This window comes from Oryctolagus cuniculus, chromosome 13 (assembly GCF_964237555.1).
Source record: "Oryctolagus cuniculus chromosome 13, mOryCun1.1, whole genome shotgun sequence".
Taxonomy (NCBI): domain Eukaryota; kingdom Metazoa; phylum Chordata; class Mammalia; order Lagomorpha; family Leporidae; genus Oryctolagus; species Oryctolagus cuniculus.
Window position 1 is genome coordinate 96,538,043 of NC_091444.1, and position 24,696 is coordinate 96,562,738.

The 24,696-nt window shown below is 39.0% G+C and overlaps 1 protein-coding gene across 50 annotated transcripts in view; it reads right to left on the minus strand.

Moving 5' to 3' along the window:
- LOC127483472 (ankyrin repeat domain-containing protein 26) overlaps positions 1 to 24,696 on the minus strand; it is a 225,911-nt gene that overhangs the window by 90,217 nt on the left and 110,998 nt on the right. For 26 of the 50 annotated variants that reach the window (XR_011381699.1, XM_070055993.1, XM_070055978.1 and 23 more), the window contains 22 exons: positions 24,496 to 24,554; positions 23,404 to 23,533; positions 23,057 to 23,115; positions 22,064 to 22,181; positions 21,717 to 21,775; positions 20,625 to 20,754; positions 20,278 to 20,336; positions 19,186 to 19,315; positions 18,839 to 18,897; positions 17,747 to 17,876; positions 17,400 to 17,458; positions 16,308 to 16,437; positions 15,961 to 16,019; positions 13,829 to 13,865; positions 13,406 to 13,464; positions 11,778 to 11,888; positions 9,826 to 9,949; positions 8,712 to 8,767; positions 6,622 to 6,739; positions 6,275 to 6,333; positions 5,270 to 5,399; positions 4,925 to 4,983 (listed from right to left, as the gene is read on the minus strand). Coding sequence is in view for 49 of the 50 variants with exons in the window: in XM_070055993.1 (XP_069912094.1) it covers positions 4,925 to 4,983; positions 5,270 to 5,399; positions 6,275 to 6,333; positions 6,622 to 6,739; positions 8,712 to 8,767; positions 9,826 to 9,949; positions 11,778 to 11,888; positions 13,406 to 13,464; positions 13,829 to 13,865; positions 15,961 to 16,019; positions 16,308 to 16,437; positions 17,400 to 17,458; positions 17,747 to 17,876; positions 18,839 to 18,897; positions 19,186 to 19,315; positions 20,278 to 20,336; positions 20,625 to 20,754; positions 21,717 to 21,775; positions 22,064 to 22,181; positions 23,057 to 23,115; positions 23,404 to 23,533; positions 24,496 to 24,554 (1,934 nt within the window). In the remaining variant the exon portion in view is untranslated. The remainder of the gene's footprint in view (positions 1 to 4,924; positions 4,984 to 5,269; positions 5,400 to 6,274; positions 6,334 to 6,621; positions 6,740 to 8,711; positions 8,768 to 9,825; positions 9,950 to 11,777; positions 11,889 to 13,405; positions 13,465 to 13,828; positions 13,866 to 15,960; positions 16,020 to 16,307; positions 16,438 to 17,399; positions 17,459 to 17,746; positions 17,877 to 18,838; positions 18,898 to 19,185; positions 19,316 to 20,277; positions 20,337 to 20,624; positions 20,755 to 21,716; positions 21,776 to 22,063; positions 22,182 to 23,056; positions 23,116 to 23,403; positions 23,534 to 24,495; positions 24,555 to 24,696) is intronic. The other 24 variants (XM_070055953.1, XM_070055952.1, XM_070055950.1 and 21 more) reach the window with 24 other exon arrangements.

Consider the following 24,696-nt stretch of genomic DNA (forward strand, 5'->3'; position numbering starts at 1 on the left):
CCAGATCTGAATGCCTTAAGGGCTGATTCTGAGGCCAGAGTGCTGTTTAGGACATCTGCCATTCTGTGAGTCTGCTGTGTATCCTGCTTCCCATGATGGATCATTCTCTCCCTTTTTGATTCTATCAGTTAGTATTAGCAGACACTAGTCTTGTTTGTGTGATCCCTTTGACTCTTAGACCTGAATATAACCCTACCATTCAACCCAGCCATCCCACTCCTTGGAATTTACCCAAAGGAAATTAAATTGGCAAACAAAAAAGCTGTCTGCACATTAATGTTTATTGCAGCTCAATTCACAATAGCTAAAACCTGGAACCAACCCAAATGCCCATCAACAGTAGACTGGATAAAGAAATTATGGGACATGTACTCTATAGAATACTATACAGCAGTCAAAAACAACGAAATCTGGTCATTTGCAACAAGACGGAGGAATCTGGAAAACATCATGCTGAGTGAATTAAGCCAGTCCCAAAGAGACAAATATCATATGTTCTCCCTGATCGGCGACAACTAACTGAGCACCAAAGGGGAAACCTGTTGAAGTGAAATGGACACTATGAGAAACAGTGACTTGATCAGCTCTTGTCCTGACTGTTGATGTACAATGTAATACTTTATCCATTTTAGTATTTTCTCTTTGTTTTGTTCTAGTATCATTGGTTGAACTCTGTGATTAACACACAATTATTCTTAGGTGTTTAAATTTTAACTGGAAAGTGATCCCCGTTAAATATAAGAGTGGGAATAAGAGAGGGAGGAGATGTACAATTTGGGACATGCTCAATCAGACTTGCCCCAAATGGTGGAGTTAGAATCATGCCAGGGGATCCCAATACAATCCCATCAAGGTGGTATGTACCAATGCCATCTCACTAGTCCAAGTGATCAATTTCAGTTCAAAATGGTTTTTATTTAAAGGCCCCCACTTATCCAAAATCTTATTGCTATAATCTAACATTTTTATATTCTCCACGTTTCCCCTTCACTGAAATATTCTTTACAGATTGACAATACAAATATAATAATGATGATTTGAGGGCCAGTGACATGGCTCAATAGGCTAATCCTCCACCTGCAGCGCCGGCACTCCGGGTTCTAGTCCCGGTCGGGGCGCCGGATTCTGTCCCGGTTGCCCCTCTTCCAGGCCAGCTCTCTGCTATGGCCCAGGAGTGCAGTGGAGGATGGCCCAAGTCCTTGGGTCCTGCACCCGCATGGGAGACCAGGAAAAGCGCCTGGCTCCTGGCTTCGGATCAGCGCAATGCGCCAGCAACAGCGCACTGGCCACGCCGGCCACTGGAGGGTGAACCAACGGCAAAAGAAGACCTTTCTCTCTGTCTCTCTCTCACTGTCCACTCTGCCTGTCAAAAAAAAAAAATAATGATGATTTGAAGTGTCAGGTATTGATTTGTGAGTTCCAAACTGTGAAAACCCACAGATAAAACAGTTCCTTTTCAAAAGCACATTAGGATGATTAGTCATCCTTGTAGCTACCATAGAACCAGACATTTGGCATAAATTGCACTGTGATAAAACCATACATTTTAGCTAAATTTTGGAAACTAATTCCTAATTACTTGTGTTAATTAGTCCTTATGTTTTGAACTGTACTGTACTGGCTGCATTAAATTAGTCATGTAGAGAATTGTCACAGTGCACTAGTGCATCAGGAAAATACTCATCACATGATGAAAATGTAAGGAAATAATTCTAATAGGAACACACAGAGGTGAGAAAGAGACATCAAGTCATACCATTCGCAGCTATTTGTCATAGTGTCTCAGACACTAATAGAGCACCTGAATACACTATGTCAGTGCCTGGATTCCATTTCTGGTTTTGGATATGGTATTAAAAATCCTGTTGGGAAGGCCAAAATTGTGGCAAAGTGGGTAAAGCTGCTGACTGCTATGTTGGCACCCCAGGTGGGCCTCAGTTCATAATTATGCTGTTAGACTTCTGATCCAGTGCCCTGCAAATGGCCTTTGAAAAGTAATGGAAGAAGGCCCTTATGTTTGGGCCCCTGCCACCTACCTAGGAGAACCAGATGAAGCTCCTTTCTTTGGCCTGGCTTAGCCCTGACATTGTGACCACTTGTTGAGTGTGCCAGTGAAAGGAAGTAGTCTTTCTCACTGTATCTCCCTTTCTCTGTATCTATGACTTGGAAATAAATAAGTAAACCTTAAAAATCCTGCTGTGGCTGGTGTGTGGTGCAATCCGTGAATCTGCCACTGGCAATGCAGCATCTCATAGTTCCATACTGGAATGTCAGTTTGAGCCCCAACTGTTATTCTCCTAATCCACCTCCTGCCCATGCAACTGGGAAAGCAGCAGAAGAATGGCACAAGTATTTGGTCTACTGTCACCAAAATTTGAGACTTGGCTAGAGCTTTGGGCTCCTGGCTTCAGCCTGGCCCAGCCCTAGCTGCTGTAGCCATTTGGGGAGTCAATTAGTGGATGGAAGAACTCTTTGTCGCTCAATTCTTTCATCCCTCCATCTCTCCATCTTTATCTGTCATTCTGCCTTTCAAATAATAGAATGAATCTCATTAAAAATTTCCAGCTAATACAGACTTAGAAAGGCATGAGGTGATGTCTCAAGCAGTTAGGCCCCTGACAGGGAGACCTGGATGGAGTTTTGAGAACTTAGCTACTGGCTTTGGTTGGGTCTTGTCCCAATCATACCAGAGATTTGGAGAGTAAATTTGTATGTGATAGCTCTGTGGGTTTGCCTTTCATCTCTCTCTGCCTCTTGGTTTCTCAAATAAATGTTTAAAAGACCAGAGAATCAAGAACCATACTCTTCTGTGCTTTAGGTTCTTCTCTATTCAGGATGACCTCCTCCTGCACATTCACAGGGATGGCCCCAACTCTTCCTTTACTTGGCAGTGGCATAGTCACATTCCAAAGAAAAAAAATCTCTGAATACAGAATTCTACCCCACGTTCCACCTTTAACCTTATGGAAAATCCCCTGAATATTTTGCAGCCCCACATTCTCTGCTAGATTTATATGAAGGGTGGATAACAAATTATCGTGGATTGCTGCTTGCTATGACATTCTAACCATGACAGAAGTAGCCCCTTTTAATATATTCACTGTCTAAAATTCAAGCTTATATTAGGCACAAAACAAAAATAATTATTCATTTTAAAACATTCAAAATATCTCCAGAAAGGCCTGAAGGGCCCCGTCACTATATTAACATAGGAAATATAGTAATGATGCAGTAATAAGACTAAACATTTCATGCCAAATCAAATTTCTCAGTTTTTTCATGACACTGCCACTGAGTCACACTGGACTTCAGATTTTAAAAAGTCTACTTGCAAACATAAGTAACTGACATCACTGGATGCTTTTTTCTTCATTCTGTATGTATTTCACTGTTTGCATCATGTTTGCTTATTTCTTGCCACGTTATTTTATTGTACTGCCTAAAAGTTAGATATCAATCATTCAGGTGTGGCCACTGGGATTCAAATGACTTATATCACTTTTCACAAGACTCCATTACCAGGGAAAGGCCAGCATGTTAACAAGTCTTAGGACTTCAGTGAAGTCACAGAAATCAGTATGAAGCAACTGCTCAAGTCAGAAAGCAAATCCTATCTCATTTCCAGTTGCCACTATGAACATCACCATTATTAATACTTATGTGGTTATGAATATTGCTAGCATGAAGTTACTCAGTATTTTACATTTAAAATGTCTTATGTTTATCAAAAAACACAGCTAAATCAAAATGATGAAATCTTTACTTAATATATACTAAATCAATCTTCTGTATATAAAGATAATTGAAAATCAATCTTGACGTGAATGGAATGGGAGAGAAAGCAGGAGATGGGAGGGTCGCAGGTGGGAGGGAAGTTATTGGGGGGGGGAAAGCCCTTGTAATCCATAAACTGTACTTTGGAAATTTATATTTACTAAATAAAAGTTTAAAAAATGCCATATGATCTAGCAATCCCACTTCTGCTTATACACCTAAAGACAGGAAAGCACTGTATTGAGGATATCTGTGCACCACCATATTATAGCTGCACTGTTCATAAAAGCAAAAAGAGGAATCAAAGCGCACTTCTAAAGATGAATGAACAGAAAAAGTGCAGCACAGGTATCCAATGTAATAGTATTCAGTCATTTGAAAGAATGAACTTCTGCCATTTGCAGCAAAATGAATGCAACTGGAGGGCATGATGTGGGGGAAAAGAAGCTGGACGCAGAAAAACAAGTATCTCATGTTTTCCCTTAAAAGAGGCAGCTTAAATCGAAAAATGAAGATGAAAAGGCAAATAAGGCAGAAATGCTTGTGTGTTTCGATACTGTTGCAAATGTCGTCTTGATAAGCTTTGTTTTATACCTTTGTCAAGCTCGTGGTTAAGAATATTATGCTACTATAGATTCAATGATCTGGGATTACTTTGAAATTTATTGCAGATAAGTGAAATAGTCCTTTTTCCATTTCATTATTGTCTTTGGCCTTGTCTATATTCCTACTTTACTAGGCATTTTTTTGCTTTTTACTTGAAGAACCAAGTATTTACAGGAGCCATGGAATGTAATGTAGATCAAGGACATAAACTCAAAGTAAAGCAGAGAAGGGGTAAAGTGAGAGGAAGCAGGGTGGGAGGCACAGAAGGAGAGGGATGGAGGACAAAGGCACATCATTATACTCTTAGAATTCCATGAGCTCTATGGAGCCTAATAAAACACTAAAAAGATATAGAGAGACTCCAGAAGATATGGATACCATAGTTATCATTGTAATTGTGAAGTCTATTTGTCTTCACAGCTTCTTCAAACAGATGATAATATTAAATGATTTTGAAACTAGCTGCCCTGGCTTCAAGCAAACACCAATTTTGTTTTAACAAGACTGAAATCAGGTATTTCCAAATCACAAGAAGACACACTACCTTCGAATTCCTTGGTGAGTTGCTGTCTTCAGGATCTCTTTGGAAGGTAGACTCCTTACCTACAAATGCAGTAATAGATCAACTAGTGAGAACATTTATTCACATGGAAATAATTTAAATAAAGGCGTGTCTCTCTCCACTCATGAATATTGCAATGAAATGAATATTTCAATGAAATAAAACAAATAGTAAGGATGAATTTCAGAGGGTTGAAGCTGTTTCAGGAAGAAGTTGGTTATAAACAAAACGAAAAGAAAACCCTCAACATACATGGATATCCAATTCAGAGCTACTCATTTCTCTTCATTGTATTTTAATAGTAAGTTTTGATAGATATGCACTCACTACATTTGTTATCTTTGTCCAATGCGTGATCAGAGTCCAGCCCATATTTATTAATTGGCTGTTGCGGATCAACTTGAGTGATGAAAAAACATTTTTTACTCTTCTTACCCGCTAGAGCTGACGTTCCTTCCTACAGAACAATAAAATACAAATTCAACACATATATCCAATTTCTCAACCCCTCAGCTACTCATTCAGTGAGACAGGATTTACTATGTGTATCAAGTCATAGGCCCAGTCCTTGAAAAATCTAAGCATATACACAAAGAGCAGATTCTACCCCATGTTCAGCTAGAGGTAGACATGGGAAAATACAACAGGAAAGTATAAACCACTATTTCTGCCACTGAAGTCAATATAGTTGAAGAAAAGGCAGAAAAGAGAATCCTCAATTCAGTCTTGCAAGGTCAGGAAATACTGCTTGATTTCTGGCCGAGAGTTAGAATTGGGTACAAAATAAGGACAGAAAGCCATCCGAGGTGTGAGGTAGATAGCTCATCTGACTTCTTCACCACTGGGCCAAGAGTTTAGCTCCTAATTCTTCTTTCCTAGGTTCTAAAGACAAGAGAGTTGGCTGAAGCGAATGTCAAGACAGCCTCAAAACCTCTCCTTTACGTAGCTTCAGATAAGTAAGGGGAAGCTTGTATTACATGGGTACTAGGTATCCCACTCTCTCCCAGATAAGAAATATCGTCAAGAATATATGAACAAACAACAAATCTAGCTCAGAAATGGACACAGCACCTCAACAGACCGGACTCGAAATAATAGATAGAAATGGCAATCAATATGACAGTATGTTCAACATCACCATCCACCAGGGAAATGCATATCAATGCCTTCAAGAGATATCACACCACCCCTTCTCAAGATAGCGAAAATGTTTATCTGCCTGTCTTATGTAAGTAGCTGTCTCTCAAGTAACTTTATACCTTCAAGCAAACACCAATTTTGTTTTAACATCACTGAAATCAGGTATTTCCAAATCACAAGAAGACACACTACCTTCGAATTCCTTGGTGAGTTGCTGTCTTCAGGATCACTTTGGGAGGTAGACTCCTTACCTACAAATGCAGTAACAGATCAACTAGTGAGAACATTTATTCACATGGAAACAATTTACATAAAGGCGTGTCTCTCTCCACTCATGAATATTGCAATGAAATGAATATTTCAATGAAATAAAAGGAATAGTAAGGATGAATTTCAGAGGGTTGAAGCTGTTTCAAGAAGAAGTTGGTTATATTAAAAAAAGCCAAAGAAAACCCTCAAAATAAATGAATATCCAATTCAGAGCTACTCATTTCTCTTCATTGTATTTCAATAGTAAGTTTTGATAGATATGCACTCACTACGTTTGTTATCTTTGTCCAATCCGTGATCAGAGTTCATAATTAGCTGGTGTGGATCAACTTGAGTGATGAAAAAACATTTTTTACTCTTCTTACCCGCTACAGCTGACGTTCCTGCCTACAGAACAATAAAATACAAATTCAACACATATATCCAATTTCTCAACCCCTCAGCTACTCATTCAGTGAGACAGGATTTACTATGGGTATCAAGTCATAGGCCCAGTCCTTGAAAAATCTAAGCATATACACAAAGAGCAGATTCTACCCCATGTTCAGCTAGAGGTAGACATGGGAAAATACAACAGGAAAGTATAAACCACTATTTCTGCCACTGAAGTCAATATAGTTGAAGAAAAGGCAGAAAAGAGAATCCTCAATTCAGTCTTTCAAGGTCAGGAAATACTGCTTGATTTCTAGCCGAGAGTTAGAATTGGGTACAAAACGAGGACAGAAAGCCATCCGAGGTGTGAGGTAGATAGCTCATCTGACTTCTTCACCACTGGGCCAAGAGTTTAGCTCCTAATTCTTTTTTCCTAGGTTCTAAAGACAAGAGAGTTGGCTGAAGCGAATGTCAAGACAGCCTCAAAACCTCTCCTTTACGTAGCTTCAGATAAGGGGAAGCTTGTATTACATAGGTACTAGGTATCCCACTCTCTCCCAGATAAGAAATATCGTCAGAATATATGAACAAACAACAAATGTAACTCAGAAATGGACACAGCACCTCAACAGACCTGTCTCAAAAGAAGCCTCTCAGCTTAAAAAACACACATATACTAAAGCAAGTCACTGAATGCTTCAGTGATATCTTTGCTTTAACTTCTATGCATATTTTAGAGTTTACTGTTTTTGTTTTTTTTTTTTACATTGGCTACCACAGATGCTCATTACACCTACGTGGGCATTAAATACTGGCATATTTTATGAATGTGGTATATGGCATGCCAAAAGGCTATATCATCTTTCCAACGTACTGTAGCTAAAAGTGACAGTGCAACATACTAATATGTGCTATGACTTAAATAAAGTTAGTGATACCACTATACTGCTTAAACCTAAGAGCTCTGAACATAGCTACCTCACTCTCTTGTTGTCACAGTAAGAAAAAACATTTTAACTTATGTATGTACATATTTACCAAAAGGATAGTCCAAATTCATCCAATTCTAATTATCTCTATTTATGAAAACACCACCAAAGTGGTTGTCCTCCCACAAATTTACTACTTCGCATGTTATACCTTGCTCTAAATGTTACTACCTGCGTATCTCAGCTGCTATTCCGAAGATGTTAAGAATGCACTGAAACACAGGTATTAGGTTTTCAACTTGCAAGTTGTGGAAATAACACATCAATTTTGGTATCTAAAAATCTCATCAGCATGACAAGACATCTATAGATATACTGGAATCAGATGTCTGGTGTTACATTCTAAAACAATTCTGGTTTTTTGTTGTTGTTGATAAATATAATTTGCAGAGCAAATTTACTTCTTTATATTACCCAGGTCCTATTTATGTGTTTTGAATTATGCTACAATTGTCACACTAAATAAGTCAAGTAGAACTGTAGAAGACTACTAAAGTAGCAGGGCAATGGTTACAACATAATGCATTACTAATTGTTTGATGAAAACAAAGAAATCAGAGAGTGTATGCACACAGATGAAAAAGAAGAGCCACCCCAGTACTCAGTAGTCCCCTCCCCCAATGGCTCATGCTGTGCAGGACACCAGCATGCAATATGAAAAATTCCAGGGTTCCATTACCGACCCCTGTGCAGGAACCCAGCTTCCTGCAAACGTGCAATCATGGAGGGAGTCAATGATGTCTCAAGCTCTTGGGCCCCAGACACCCATGAGGGACACCTGGGTTGAGTTTCGAACTCCTGACATCTGCATTTGGCCTGGCTCTGTTCACGGCGTCACAAACATTTGGCAGGTGATCTCTCGGTGTCTGCCTCACTTACGTCTTTACTATCTCTCTTGATAAAGTGGTGGCAGAAAAAACAAGAACTCTTTTCTATATTTTACCATCGATTAATATAATACTCACATATAAAAGTCACAAGAAAACAAGGGACAGTACCTCAGACTTTAAGGAGTATTTTAAAGGCTCATCATCTGGTCTGAAGCCAGGCATATCTATAAAACATAGGCAGAGTTGTACTCATGAGAACATTTGTCAACCGTTGCTTTTTTTTTAAAATATATTTTAATTTATTTGAAAGAGTTACACCGAGAGAGAGAGAGAGAGAGAGAGAGAGAGAGAGGTCTTCCATCCACTGGTTCACTGCCTATTGGCTGCAACAGCAAGAGCTATGCCAATCTGCAACAGGAGCCAGGAGCTTCTTATGGGTCTCCAATGTGGGCATGTGGGTATGTGGGTGCAGTGGCCCAAGGTCTTGCATCATCTTCTACTTTCCCAGGCCATAGCAGATATCTGGATGGGAAGTAGAACAGCTGGCACTTGAACCAGTGCCCATATGAGATGCCAGCACTGCAGGCGGGGGCTTTACCCACTACACCACATCGCCAGCCCCAACTGTTGCTTTTAAAAATTACGCATTCAGCTGAGTTCATCAATAATATACTAAAATTAAAGTAACAGCAATAAAGAATTTCAGCTAGAGGGCCAGTGCTGTGGCATAGCAGGTAAAGCCATGGCAATTCAGCAATGGCATACCATATGGCTATGGGTACAAGTTCCAGTGACCCCACTTCTGATCCAGCTCTCTGCTAATGTACCTGGGTAAGCAATACAAGATAGCCTGTCTTTGGCCCCTTGCACACACATGGGAGACCCAGATGACGCTTCTGGATCCTGGCTTTGGCCTGACCCAGTCCTGCCCATTGTGGCCATTTGGGGAGTGAACCAGCAGATGCAAGACCTCTCTCTCTCTCCAGCAGATGCAAGACCTCTCTCTCTCTCTGTGTCTCTCTTGCACACACTCTCCTCTTTCTCTCTCTCTCACACACACACACTCTGCCTCTATGCCTCTGACTCCACCTCTCCCTCTCTCTATCTCTTTCTGATAAAAACATAAATTAAAAAAAAAGAATTTCTGCTTGTTCAATCAGCACTTTAAACCAGGTTGAGTTGGACATATAAACAAATAGCGAAAGAAAAATCATCAAAATAATGGAAATCATTTCAGTTGAGACATTAGTACTTAAACAGTGTTTCACTGATAGATACTGACCAATAGTTTTGTCTTCTGGCACTCCAGCAATACCAGATAATGTGTCCTTTGCATGCTCTTGGGCACTTAGACTGACAGCCACATCCTTTTCAGTATCTCCACTTGATGCCATTGACGCTTTTCTCTACAGAAAGAAATAATGCCACAAATTCAGCAAACATTCATTCACGTGCTCAGCCAAACAGGAAGACGTTTGCTGTGCTTGGGAAGCAATAGGCGCGCTCAAACAATGAGCTAAATATAAGGAAAGAAGACAGATTCCATCCTGTAGACTAGGGGCAAATTGACCTCTGTCGAACAAAGAACAGAAAATCAGAATTCCTCATTTTCAACTATCGCAGTCAGTAAATTACAATGAGGGTAGGATGACAGAATCTTCAGCATGACTTTGAAAACTCAGCAAAGTCTGTAGGGTTAGGAACACATTTAGTACGGCAGAGAAAATGCAGGGGCAAAGCATGATGGGCCTTCTAAACAGAGCAGTGTGAACAAAAGGAGGAGGCAAAACATGGCAAATGAGGGTTAATAAAGTAAGGAAGTAAAATGGCCAACATATTATTGAAACTGAGAGAGACAGGTGCAGTATGTATCCAAGACCAAACCATGAATGCCTATGGCATGCTGGAATCAGAGCTCGGCAGCAATGGGCTCCATCTTTCTCATTCACCATTTGGTCAATGTAGAAGAATATTTATAGTTATGCTAGTACTAACATATCTATCATAAACATGTTGAATTCATTAAATTTTCCAAGATAGCCTGTGTTTATTAAAGACACCATTTAAACAGGCTTTATTTTCCCAAAAGAAAAATGAATGATTACTCATGTTTTACCTCATGCTGAAATGCCATTACTTCTGATTAATAATGGCATTTTGATTCATTATGCTTTTATTTGGAATTCTAAGCACATAGAAATGGCAGTCCAAATATTTCTCTCAAAATCTCATTCAGATGAACAGGTGGCATTAGATATCACAAAATAATGTTATTCACATTGGTGGAGCTAAAATAAACTTTTAATTTTCAAGATATAGCTAGTTTCCAAACCAAAACTGATTCCTTATCTCTCTCAGGCCTACTTTATTATTGTCTACGTTTAACTACACCAACGGAGACACACACATGTGTAGATCTTCTCTAACGTGGCAGTGCACTGTTTACAATGCACTACTAACTTTATGATGGAAATAAATCATACAGGGCAGGCGTGAGAAAGGAAACTCAAACCTTCCTCTTTGTAGTCACTTGCCACAGTGGCTCGGATGCTAAGTGGGACAACAGCATACAGTATTTCAGGGTTCCTTTATTGATTCCTGCTTCTCTCCCTCGCATCTTACTGAGGCATATGCAAGGAAGAAATAGGTAGTGACTTAAGCTGTTGTGTCCCTGGCTCCCATGGGAGGCCTGGGTTTAGTTTCTGACTCCTTTCACCTGGAATAGGCCTGGCAGGCATCTGGCCGGTATACTGTCTGTGTGTGTCTGCACACGCATCTTTCTTATCTTTCTCTCTGCCTTTGAAATAATTTTTAAAAGGCAAAAAAGAAGCAACTACACCTTTACACATCTCAGCATCAATTAATGCTCACATTTCAAAGTCACAAGAAAGTAAAAGGCAATAGCGCAGATTTGGAAGTGGATTCCAGACATTCATCTTCTGATCTGGAGGTAGCCACTGGATTTACAAAACCTAATCACAGCCCCTTGAATGAGAACATGTATTTCTATGAAGTTTATAGGTAAATCCACAATCTACCACCATTCAGGAATATTGCAATAAAATGACAGTAGTGGCAATAAAGTGCAGAATGTAGAAACTATTGTAATAGGGAGATACTTAGCATATACATAAAGCTAAAGAAAATGCAAAAGGAAATGAATGTCATAATGGGACCTACACTTCCCAGTTTCAACAGCAGCAATGATACCGTGATTCATTAAAATATACTGACCTCTTTGGCTATCCTTGCCCAACTACATGACAGGAAATAATCCAGAATATCTCCTTCTGGGACACCTCCAGTGGCAGCACGACCTTCACCCTTTCCACTTGATGTTTCTTCCTATGCCAAAAATTAATTAATTAACTAATTAATAAATACTAAAGCAAAACAAGCAATCCAGAAACTCAGCAAACAATCAGTGGCTCCATCACTAAGATACAATTTAATCTGCTTGTCAATTCCTAGGCACATTTCCTCCAGAAAGATAAATATATAAACAGAGGTATTTTCTACCCTATGCTAAGTGGGAGCAGATACATAGGAAAACAAAGAATAGGAGCATATAATTCATCACTTCTACCATGAGGTAAAAAAAAAATAAGCTACAGTAAAGGCTGACTTGAAACAAGACCCACAGCTTTCAGCATATACAAAAACTCAATTCAAAATGGATCAAGGAACTAAACTTAATACCTGAGGGTATCAAGGTACTACAGGAAAACCTAAGAGAAATGCTGTGAGGCATTGGCCTAGGCAAATACTTTTTGGATAAGACTCTCAAAGCACTGGTGCTAAAAACACAAACAGGCAGACAGGACTGAATCAAGCTAAGAAGAGTCTGCCTATCAAAGGAAGCTGTGCATCTAATTTATCTTCTATTCTATTAACTCATTTTCAGAGGGTATAAAGAGCTCAGGAAACTTAACAACAACAAAGCAAACAATCTCAGGAAGAAACAGGTAGAGGAAAGAACAGGTATTATTCAAAGGACGAAATACAAATGGTCAACACACACATGAAAACATGCTCAGGGAAAAGCAAATAAACAACATAATGAGGTATCACTTCTCTCCAGTAAGAACAGCTGTTAGCCAAAATCAAAGAATAACAAAAGCTGCTGAAGTGGTGTAGCCAAATTCAGTAGTGGTAGGAACACAAATCGGTATAGCCGTTAAGGAAAACAACACAGAGATTCTGTAGAAAACGAAAAATGGATCTACCATGTGACCCAGTTCTCCAACACTCGGGAATGCATCCAAAGAAAGCGAAACGGCATATGAGACTGGTACCTGCATTCTCATGTTAAGAGTAGCACAAGTCACAGTAGTAAAGGGATGAAGTCAGCCTTTGAGCTCCATCAACTAATGACTGCACAATGTTACATGCTGAACTATCACTCAGCCATAAACTATGAATTACTGATATTTGGAGCAAAACATGGAACTGGAGATCATTATTCTAAGTGAAGTAAGCCACCCAGAAACACAAATACTACGTTTTCATTTATTTGTAAAAGTAAATTTATAGAGAGCACAAAGTTGTGTGGCTATCATATGATCTGATATATATAATTAGAAGTATTGTGACACTGAGTTATTGTATTACACAACAATATATTCCTCTGCTTCACAAAATGATCAATGAATACCTCATTAGGTAACATTATTATCCATTTTCAAAAAAAGAGTGCATACATGTATACCTGTAATATATACATAAGATGTGACTGTGGCAAAATGTAAAAGAACCTGTTGAATCTTAAAGCTAAAAAAAATGTATAAAAACATTCAAAAGGCTGAAGAAACACACACCACTTTTATGTCTTAATGTCATTGAAACCTTGCATGGACAAGTACCTCAGAATCCCACGGTGATTCTACAGCTTCATCACTTATTCCGGAGATAGGCACTGCAACTACAAAATGTAGTAAGCGATCGACTAAGAAGAATATTTATGAAATGTACAGACACACGCAATTCATCTCTCTCTCCACTCATAAGTAACTGGAGAAGCCAAAGGTAATACTGAGAAGGTGCTTTAGAGGACTGAGCAGTTTTAGGGAAAATGTCAGAAATATTAAAGCAAAACAAAACAAAACTCCCAAAACAAAGGTAAAATAAAATGGATGTAGGATTTCATTTAACACAACGTTGATGTTTCATTTAGCAGTAACGTTGAAAAAGAAGAACATACATACACTCAAGGACCGCTTCTACTACCTCAGGGGATCAGTCTCTACTAACTTGCATGCCTAGAAATTGGTTAAGTGGGGCAATACCTTCTTCCCTCTTTAGAGGTTCTGCAGAGGATTCCTCCTATAGAAAACAAGGAACCACAAATTTAGCACACATACACATTCAATTACTCAACTACTCACTAAGACAAACATTTACTGTGTCTATCAAAACATAGGCACCACCTAACGAAGACAGGCATGTACACAGAGGCGCATTCTACTCTAGGCTTCCATTGGGGTATATATACATATAGAGGAAAACAATGAAAAGGAAATTAAGATTCACTGATTCTACTACTGACATGATAAATGAAGAGGTTACAGAAGAAGCTGGAATTACAGAAGCTTCAGTTCAGCCGTGACAGTTTACAAAACAGGACAAGGCCACAGCCGTATATTTAAAGTACACAAAGTACAGGGGGATTGTGTGTAGGGTCTTCTGAGAGAGGCTGCAGGAACAGAATGATGAGACAGAAAACAACACGACAAATGAGGGTAAGAAAGTAAGAAGGTAACATTACAACACATTGCTTGGGACTGGGATAGAGTTACTGTAGAGAATCAGGGTCAAGCTGCAACTGGCATGTGGTATGCTACAATCTGAACACTTTTCTGTACAAGACTCCATAGAATCATGGCTCAATACTCTAGTCATGAATATAATTTAGAAAGGCCAATCTGGCAGGATGTTCAGATGCATGCAATGCATTCTCTGAAGCATTTCTCAGATTTGAGAGCCTCCGGAGTCTTAGAAGTCATATCTAGAAGAAGACTTGCGGTACAGGAGCAAAAAAAAAAAAAAAAAAAAAAAAACACTCTAGGAAATGATGGCTGGTCTAAAAGATAAATGAATACAATAAGCTAAAATTGTATAAGCAAATTTTTGTAATCATAGACTAAATCCTGATATTTTGGAAGTGAAAAAAAGGGGCAAACTATCATGAGTTTCTCATGGAAAATGACAATTATCAATGATTTTATCAGGGATCTAAACTGTAACTCTTTTTCTATGTAGTTCTGTCATGTTGCTGTAACATGCAGTCGTAAATTTCAGAAAAGACTTATGTCAATGCAATCTATTGGAGATACTGAAATAGGAGATGGTAAAACATACATCTAAACATTTTCAAGGTCAGAAGTGCCAAGGAGATGCCAGAGTAATGAAGAATCCTTTTCTGTACCACGATGATTTCAGATAGATATCCAAAACCATTCAGCATTAAGTTCAATCTGGTTTCCTTGTTTTTTTAGTTAATTACATTTTTGAGCCTTCAAAACTAAAAGTACATAATAAGAAAAGGGGACAGGGGTTATAGATCCACAGACATAGACCTAGACCTAGCCATAGAAATAGTCATAGACATAGACATATAGACACAGATATAGATACAGACATCAACAGAAGTATAAACATAGACGACAGAATCAGAAGGAGAGCGAAAGTGAGAGATCGACAGAATCCTAGAGAGGGTTTCATTATTCATATTTCTGCAAAGTCCAGTCTAGCATTTTGCAAAATCAGGAGCTGGGGACTCAATTTCTCCCAATGGGTAGCAAAGAATGAATTATTAATCCATGGAAGCCTGACAGGGTGCCTCCTGGCTGAAAGTTAGAATCAGGCACAGGAAAAGGACAGAAGCCATCCTAGGTGTGAGGTAGATAGCTCATCTGACTTCTTCACCACTGGGCCAAGAGTTTAGCTCCTAATTCTTTTTCCCTAGGTTGTAAAGGCAAGAGAGTTGGCTAAAGCAAATGTCAAGACAGCCTCAAAACCTCTCCCTTACGTAGCTTCAGATAAGTAAGGGGAAGCTTGTATTACATAGGTACTAGGTATCCCACTCTCTCCCAGATAAGAAATATCGTCAAGAATATATGAACAAACACCAAATCTAGCTCAGAAATGGACACAGCACCTCAACAGACCTGTCTCCAAATAAGAGATAGAAATGGCAATCAATATGACAGTATGTTCAACATCACCAACCACCAGGGAAATGCATATCAATGCCTCAAAGAGATATCACACCACCCCTTCTCAAGATAGCGAAAATGTTTATCTGCCTGTCTTATGTAAGTAGCTGTCTCTCAAGTAACTTTATACCTTCAAGCAAACACCAATTTTGTTTTAACATCACTGAAATCAGATATTTCCAACTCACAAGAAGACACACTACCTTCGAATTCCTTGGTGAGTTGTTGTCTTCAGGATCTCTTTGGGAGGTAGACTCCTTACCTACAAATGCAGTAACAGATCAACTAGTGAGAACATTTATTCACATGGAAACAATTTACATAAAGGCGTGTCTCTCTCCACTCATGAATATTGCAATGAAACGAATATTTCAATGAAATAAAAGGAATAGTAAGGATGAATTTCAGAGGGTTGAAGCTGTTTCAGGAAGAAGTTGGTTATATTAACAAAAGCCAAAGAAAACCCTCAAAATAAATGGATATCCAATTTAGAGCTACTCATTTCTCTTCATTGTATTTTAATATTAAGTTTCGAAGGATAGGCACTCACTACCCATGTTACCATTGTCCAATCCACGATCATAGTTGAACGCATATTCATTAATTGGCTGTTGTGGAGCAACTTGAGTGATGGCGATATCTTTTAAGCCCTTCTTACTCGCTAAGGTTGACATTCCTTCCTACAGGAAGATAAAATACAAATTCAACAAATACACCCAAGTTCTCAACCCCTCAGCCACTCATTCAGGGAGACAGGATTTACTATGTGTGTCATGTCACAGGAACAGTCCTTGCAAAGGTTGAGCATATAAACAAAGAGCAGATTCTACCCCATACTCAGTTAAGCATATACACAAAGAGCAGATTCTACCCCCACGTTCTTTCAGTTGAGCATATAAACAAAGAGCAGATTCTACCCCATGTTTAGCTAGAGGTAGACATGGGAAAATACAACAGGAAAGTATAAACCACTATTTCTGCCACTGAAGTCAATATAGTTGAAGAAAAGGCAGAAAAGAGAATCCTCAATTCAGTCTTGCAAGGTCAGGAAATACTGCTTGATTTCTGGCCGAGAGTTAGAATTGGGTACAAAATAAGGACAGAAAGCCATCCGAGGTGTGAGGTAGATAGCTCATCTGACTTCTTCACCACTGGGCCAAGAGTTTAGCTCCTAATTCTTTTTTCCTAGGTTCTAAAGACAAGAGAGTTGGCTGAAGCGAATGTCAAGACAGCCTCAAAACCTCTCCTTTACGTAGCTTCAGATAAGTAAGGGGAAGCTTGTATTACATAGGTACTAGGTATCCCACTCTCTCCCAGATAAGAAATATCGTCAAGAATATATGAACAAACACCAAATCTAGCTCAGAAATGGACACAGCACCTCAACAGACCTGTCTCGAAATAAGAGATAGAAATGGCAATCAATATGACAGTATGTTCAACATCACCATCCACCAGGGAAATGCATATCAGTGCCTCAAAGAGATATCACACCACCCCTTCTCAAGATAGCGAAAATGTTTATCTGCCTGTCTTATGTAAGTAGCTGTCTCTCAAGTAACTTTATACCTTCAAGCAAACACCAATTTTGTTTTAACATCACTGAAATCAGATATTTCCAACTCACAAGAAGACACACTACCTTCGAATTCCTTGGTGAGTTGTTGTCTTCAGGATCTCTTTGGGAGGTAGACTCCTTACCTACAAATGCAGTAACAGATCAACTAGTGAGAACATTTATTCACATGGAAACAATTTACATAAAGGCGTGTCTCTCTCCACTCATGAATATTGCAATGAAATGAATATTTCAATGAAATAAAAGGAATAGTAAGGATGAATTTCAGAGGGTTGAAGCTGTTTCAGGAAGAAGTTGGTTATATTAACAAAAGCCAAAGAAAACCCTCAAAATAAATGGATATCCAATTTAGAGCTACTCATTTCTCTTCATTGTATTTTAATATTAAGTTTCGAAGGATAGGCACTCACTACCCATGTTACCATTGTCCAATCCACGATCATAGTTGAACGCATATTCATTAATTGGCTGTTGTGGAGCAACTTGAGTGATGGCGATATCTTTTAAGCCCTTCTTACTCGCTAAGGTTGACATTCCTTCCTACAGGAAGATAAAATACAAATTCAACAAATACACCCAAGTTCTCAACCCCTCAGCCACTCATTCAGGGAGACAGGATTTACTATGTGTGTCATGTCACAGGAACAGTCCTTGCAAAGGTTGAGCATATAAACAAAGAGCAGATTCTACCCCATACTCAGTTAAGCATATACACAAAGAGCAGATTCTACCCCCACGTTCTTTCAGTTGAGCATATAAACAAAGAGCAGATTCTACCCCATGTTTAGCTAGAGGTAGACATGGGAAAATACAACAGGAAAGTATAAACCACTATTTCTGCCACTGAAGTCAATATAGTTGAAGAAAAGGCAGAAAAGAGAATCCTCAATTCAGTCTTGCAAGGTCAGGAAATACTGCTTGATTTCTGGCCGAGAGTTAGAATTGGGTACAAAATAAGGACAGAAAGCCATCCGAGGTGTGAGGTAGATAGCTCATCTGACTTCTTCACCACTGGGCCAAGAGTTTAGCTCCTAATTCTTTTTTCCTAGGTTCTAAAGACAAGAGAGTTGGCTGAAGCGAATGTCAAGACAGCCTCAAAACCTCTCCTTTACGTAGCTTCAGATAAGTAAGGGGAAGCTTGTATTACATAGGTACTAGGTATCCCACTCTCTCCCAGATAAGAAATATCGTCAAGAATATATGAACAAACACCAAATCTAGCTCAGAAATGGACACAGCACCTCAACAGACCTGTCTCGAAATAAGAGATAGAAATGGCAATCAATATGACAGTATGTTCAACATCACCATCCACCAGGGAAATGCATATCAGTGCCTCAAAGAGATATCACACCACCCCTTCTCAAGATAGCGAAAATGTTTATCTGCCTGTCTTATGTAAGTAGCTGTCTCTCAAGTAACTTTATACCTTCAAGCAAACACCAATTTTGTTTTAACATCACTGAAATCAGATATTTCCAACTCACAAGAAGACACACTACCTTCGAATTCCTTGGTGAGTTGTTGTCTTCAGGATCTCTTTGGGAGGTAGACTCCTTACCTACAAATGCAGTAACAGATCAACTAGTGAGAACATTTATTCACATGGAAACAATTTACATAAAGGCGTGTCTCTCTCCACTCATGAATATTGCAATGAAATGAATATTTCAATGAAATAAAAGGAATAGTAAGGATGAATTTCAGAGGGTTGAAGCTGTTTCAGGAAGAAGTTGGTTATATTAACAAAAGCCAAAGAAAACCCTCAAAATAAATGGATATCCAATTTAGAGCTACTCATTTCTCTTCATTGTATTTTAATATTAAGTTTCGAAGGATAGGCACTCACTACCCATGTTACCATTGTCCAATCCACGATCATAGTTGAACGCATATTCATTAATTGGCTGTTGTGGAGCAACTTGAGTGATGGCGATATCTTTTAAGCCCTTCTTACTCGCTAAGGTTGACATTCCTTCCTACAGGAAGATAAAATACAAATTCAACAAATACACCCAAGTTCTCAACCCCTCAGCCACTCATTCAGGGAGACAGGATTTACTATGTGTGTCATGTCACAGGAACAGTCCTTGCAAAGGTTGAGCATATAAACAAAGAGCAGATTCTACCCCATACTCAGTTAAGCATATACACAAAGAGCAGATTCTACCCCCACGTTCTTTCAGTTGAGCATATAAACAAAGAGCAGATTCTACCCCATGTTTAGCTAGAGGTAGACATGGGAAAATACAACAGGAAAGTATAAACCACTATTTCTGCCACTGAAGTCAATATAGTTGAAGAAAAGGCAGAAAAGAGAATCCTCAATTCAGTCTTGCAAGGTCAGGAAATACTGCTTGATTTCTGGCCGAGAGTTAGAATTGGGTACAAAATAAGGACAGAAAGCCATCCGAGGTGTGAGGTAGATAGCTCATCTGACTTCTTCACCACTGGGCCAAGAGTTTAGCTCCTAATTCTTTTTTCCTAGGTTCTAAAGACAAGAGAGTTGGCTGAAGCGAATGTCAAGACAGCCTCAAAACCTCTCCTTTACGTAGCTTCAGATAAGTAAGGGGAAGCTTGTATTACATAGGTACTAGGTATCCCACTCTCTCCCAGATAAGAAATATCGTCAAGAATATATGAACAAACACCAAATCTAGCTCAGAAATGGACACAGCACCTCAACAGACCTGTCTCGAAATAAGAGATAGAGATGGCAATCAATATGACAGTATGTTCAACATCACCATCCACCAGGGAAATGCATATCAGTGCCTCAAAGAGATATCACACCACCCCTTCTCAAGATAGCGAAAATGTTTATCTGCCTGTCTTATGTAAGTAGCTGTCTCTCAAGTAACTTTATACCTTCAAGCAAACACCAATTTTGTTTTAACATCACTGAAATCAGATATTTCCAACTCACAAGAAGACACACTACCTTCGAATTCCTTGGTGAGTTGTTGTCTTCAGGATCTCTTTGGGAGGTAGACTCCTTACCTACAAATGCAGTAACAGATTAACTAGTGAGAACATTTATTCACATGGAAACAATTTACATAAAGGCGTGTCTCTCTCCATTCATGGCTATTGCAATGAAACGAATATTTCAATGAAATAAAAGGAATAGTAAGGATGAATTTCAGAGGGTTGAAGCTGTTTCAGGAAGAAGTTGGTTATATTAACAAAAGCCAAAGAAAACCCTCAAAATAAATGGATATCCAATTTAGAGCTACTCATTTCTCTTCATTGTATTTTAATATTAAGTTTCGAAGGATAGGCACTCACTACCCATGTTACCATTGTCCAATCCACGATCATAGTTGAACGCATATTCATTAATTGGCTGTTGTGGAGCAACTTGAGTGATGGCGATATCTTTTAAGCCCTTCTTACTCGCTAAGGTTGACATTCCTTCCTACAGGAAGATAAAATACAAATTCAACAAATACACCCAAGTTCTCAACCCCTCAGCCACTCATTCAGGGAGACAGGATTTACTATGTGTGTCATGTCACAGGAACAGTCCTTGCAAAGGTTGAGCATATAAACAAAGAGCAGATTCTACCCCATACTCAGTTAAGCATATACACAAAGAGCAGATTCTACCCCCACGTTCTTTCAGTTGAGCATATAAACAAAGAGCAGATTCTACCCCATGTTCAGCTAGAGGTAGACATGGGAAAATACAACAGGAAAGTATAAACCACTATTTCTGCCACTGAAGTCAATACAGTTGAAGAAAAGGCAGAAAAGAGAATCCTCAATTCAGTCTTGCAAGGTCAGGAAATACTGCTTGATTTCTGGCCGAGAGTTAGAATTGGGTACAAAATAAGGACAGAAAGCCATCCGAGGTGTGAGGTAGATAGCTCATCTGACTTCTTCACCACTGGGCCAAGAGTTTAGCTCCTAATTCTTCTTTCCTAGGTTCTAAAGGCAAGAGAGTTGGCTGAAGCGAATGTCAAGACAGCCTCAAAACCTCTCCTTTACGTAGCTTCAGATAAGTAAGGGGAAGCTTGTATTACATAGGTACTAGGTATCCCACTCTCTCCCAGATAAGAAATATCGTCAAGAATATATGAACAAACACCAAATCTAGCTCAGAAATGGACACAGCACCTCAACAGACCTGTCTCGAAATAAGAGATAGAGATGGCAATCAATATGACAGTATGTTCAACATCACCATCCACCAGGGAAATGCATATCAGTGCCTCAAAGAGATATCACACCACCCCTTCTCAAGATAGCGAAAATGTTTATCTGCCTGTCTTATGTAAGTAGCTGTCTCTCAAGTAACTTTATACCTTCAAGCAAACACCAATTTTGTTTTAACATCACTGAAATCAGATATTTCCAACTCACAAGAAGACACACTACCTTCGAATTCCTTGGTGAGTTGTTGTCTTCAGGATCTCTTTGGGAGGTAGACTCCTTACCTACAAATGCAGTAACAGATTAACTAGTGAGAACATTTATTCACATGGAAACAATTTACATAAAGGCGTGTCTCTCTCCACTCATGAATATTGCAATGAAATGAATATTTCAATGAAATAAAAGGAATAGTAAGGATGAATTTCAGAGGGTTGAAGCTGTTTCAGGAAGAAGTTGGTTATATTAAAAAAAGCCAAAGAATACCCTCAAAATAAATGAATATCCAATTCAGAGCTACTCATTTCTCTTCATTGTATTTTTATAATAAGTTTTGATAGATATGCACTCACTACGTTTGTTATCTTTGTCCAATCCGTGATCAGAGTTCATAATTGGCTGTTGTGGAGCAACTTGAGCGATGAAAAAACGTTTTTTACTCTTCTTACCCGCTACAGCTGACGTTCCTGCCTACAGAACAATAAAATACAAATTCAACACATATATCCAATTTCTCAACCCCTCAGCTACTCATTCAGTGAGACAGGATTTACTATGGGTATCAAGTCATAGGCCCAGTCCTTGAAAAATCTAAGCATATAAACAAAGAGCAGATTCTACCCCATGTTCAGCTAGAGGTAGACATGGGAAAATACAACAGGAAAGTATAAACCACTATTTCTGCCACTGAAGTCAATACAGTTGAAGAAAAGGCAGAAAAGAGAATCCTCAATTCAGTCTTGCAAGGTCAGGAAATACTGCTTAATTTCTGGCCGAGAGTTAGAATTGGGTACAAAATAAGGACAGAAAGCCATCCGAGGTGTGAGGTAGATAGCTCATCTGACTTCTTCACCACTGGGCCAAGAGTTTAGCTCCTAATTCTTCTTTCCTAGGTTCTAAAGGCAAGAGAGTTGGCTGAAGCGAATGTCAAGACAGCCTCAAAACCTCTCCTTTACGTAGCTTCAGATAAGTAAGGGGAAGCTTGTATTACATAGGTACTAGGTATCCCACTCTCTCCCAGATAAGAAATATCGTCAAGAATATATGAACAAACACCAAATCTAGCTCAGAAATGGACACAGCACCTCAACAGACCTGTCTCGAAATAAGAGATAGAAATGGCAATCAATATGACAGTATGTTCAACATCACCAACCACCAGGGAAATGCATATCAGTGCCTCAAAGAGATATCACACCACCCCTTCTCAAGATAGCGAAAATGTTTATCTGCCTGTCTTATGTAAGTAGCTGTCTCTCAAGTAACTTTATACCTTCAAGCAAACACCAATTTTGTTTTAACATCACTGAAATCAGATATTTCCAACTCACAAGAAGACACACTACCTTCGAATTCCTTGGTGAGTTGTTGTCTTCAGGATCTCTTTGGGAGGTAGACTCCTTACCTACAAATGCAGTAACAGATCAACTAGTGAGAACATTTATTCACATGGAAACAATTTACATAAAGGCGTGTCTCTCTCCACTCATGAATATTGCAATGAAACGAATATTTCAATGAAATAAAAGGAATAGTAAGGATGAATTTCAGAGGGTTGAAGCTGTTTCAGGAAGAAGTTGGTTATATTAACAAAAGCCAAAGAAAACCCTCAAAATAAATGGATATCCAATTTAGAGCTACTCATTTCTCTTCATTGTATTTTAATATTAAGTTTCGAAGGATAGGCACTCACTACCCATGTTACCATTGTCCAATCCACGATCATAGTTGAACGCATATTCATTAATTGGCTGTTGTGGAGCAACTTGAGTGATGGCGATATCTTTTAAGCCCTTCTTACTCGCTAAGGTTGACATTCCTTCCTACAGGAAGATAAAATACAAATTCAACAAATACACCCAAGTTCTCAACCCCTCAGCCACTCATTCAGGGAGACAGGATTTACTATGTGTGTCATGTCACAGGAACAGTCCTTGCAAAGGTTGAGCATATAAACAAAGAGCAGATTCTACCCCATACTCAGTTAAGCATATACACAAAGAGCAGATTCTACCCCCACGTTCTTTCAGTTGAGCATATAAACAAAGAGCAGATTCTACCCCATGTTTAGCTAGAGGTAGACATGGGAAAATACAACAGGAAAGTATAAACCACTATTTCTGCCACTGAAGTCAATATAGTTGAAGAAAAGGCAGAAAAGAGAATCCTCAATTCAGTCTTGCAAGGTCAGGAAATACTGCTTGATTTCTGGCCGAGAGTTAGAATTGGGTACAAAATAAGGACAGAAAGCCATCCGAGGTGTGAGGTAGATAGCTCATCTGACTTCTTCACCACTGGGCCAAGAGTTTAGCTCCTAATTCTTCTTTCCTAGGTTCTAAAGGCAAGAGAGTTGGCTGAAGCGAATGTCAAGACAGCCTCAAAACCTCTCCTTTACGTAGCTTCAGATAAGTAAGGGGAAGCTTGTATTACATAGGTACTAGGTATCCCACTCTCTCCCAGATAAGAAATATCGTCAAGAATATATGAACAAACACCAAATCTAGCTCAGAAATGGACACAGCACCTCAACAGACCTGTCTCGAAATAAGAGATAGAGATGGCAATCAATATGACAGTATGTTCAACATCACCATCCACCAGGGAAATGCATATCAGTGCCTCAAAGAGATATCACACCACCCCTTCTCAAGATAGCGAAAATGTTTATCTGCCTGTCTTATGTAAGTAGCTGTCTCTCAAGTAACTTTATACCTTCAAGCAAACACCAATTTTGTTTTAACATCACTGAAATCAGATATTTCCAACTCACAAGAAGACACACTACCTTCGAATTCCTTGGTGAGTTGTTGTCTTCAGGATCTCTTTGGGAGGTAGACTCCTTACCTACAAATGCAGTAACAGATTAACTAGTGAGAACATTTATTCACATGGAAACAATTTACATAAAGGCGTGTCTCTCTCCATTCATGGCTATTGCAATGAAACGAATATTTCAATGAAATAAAAGGAATAGTAAGGATGAATT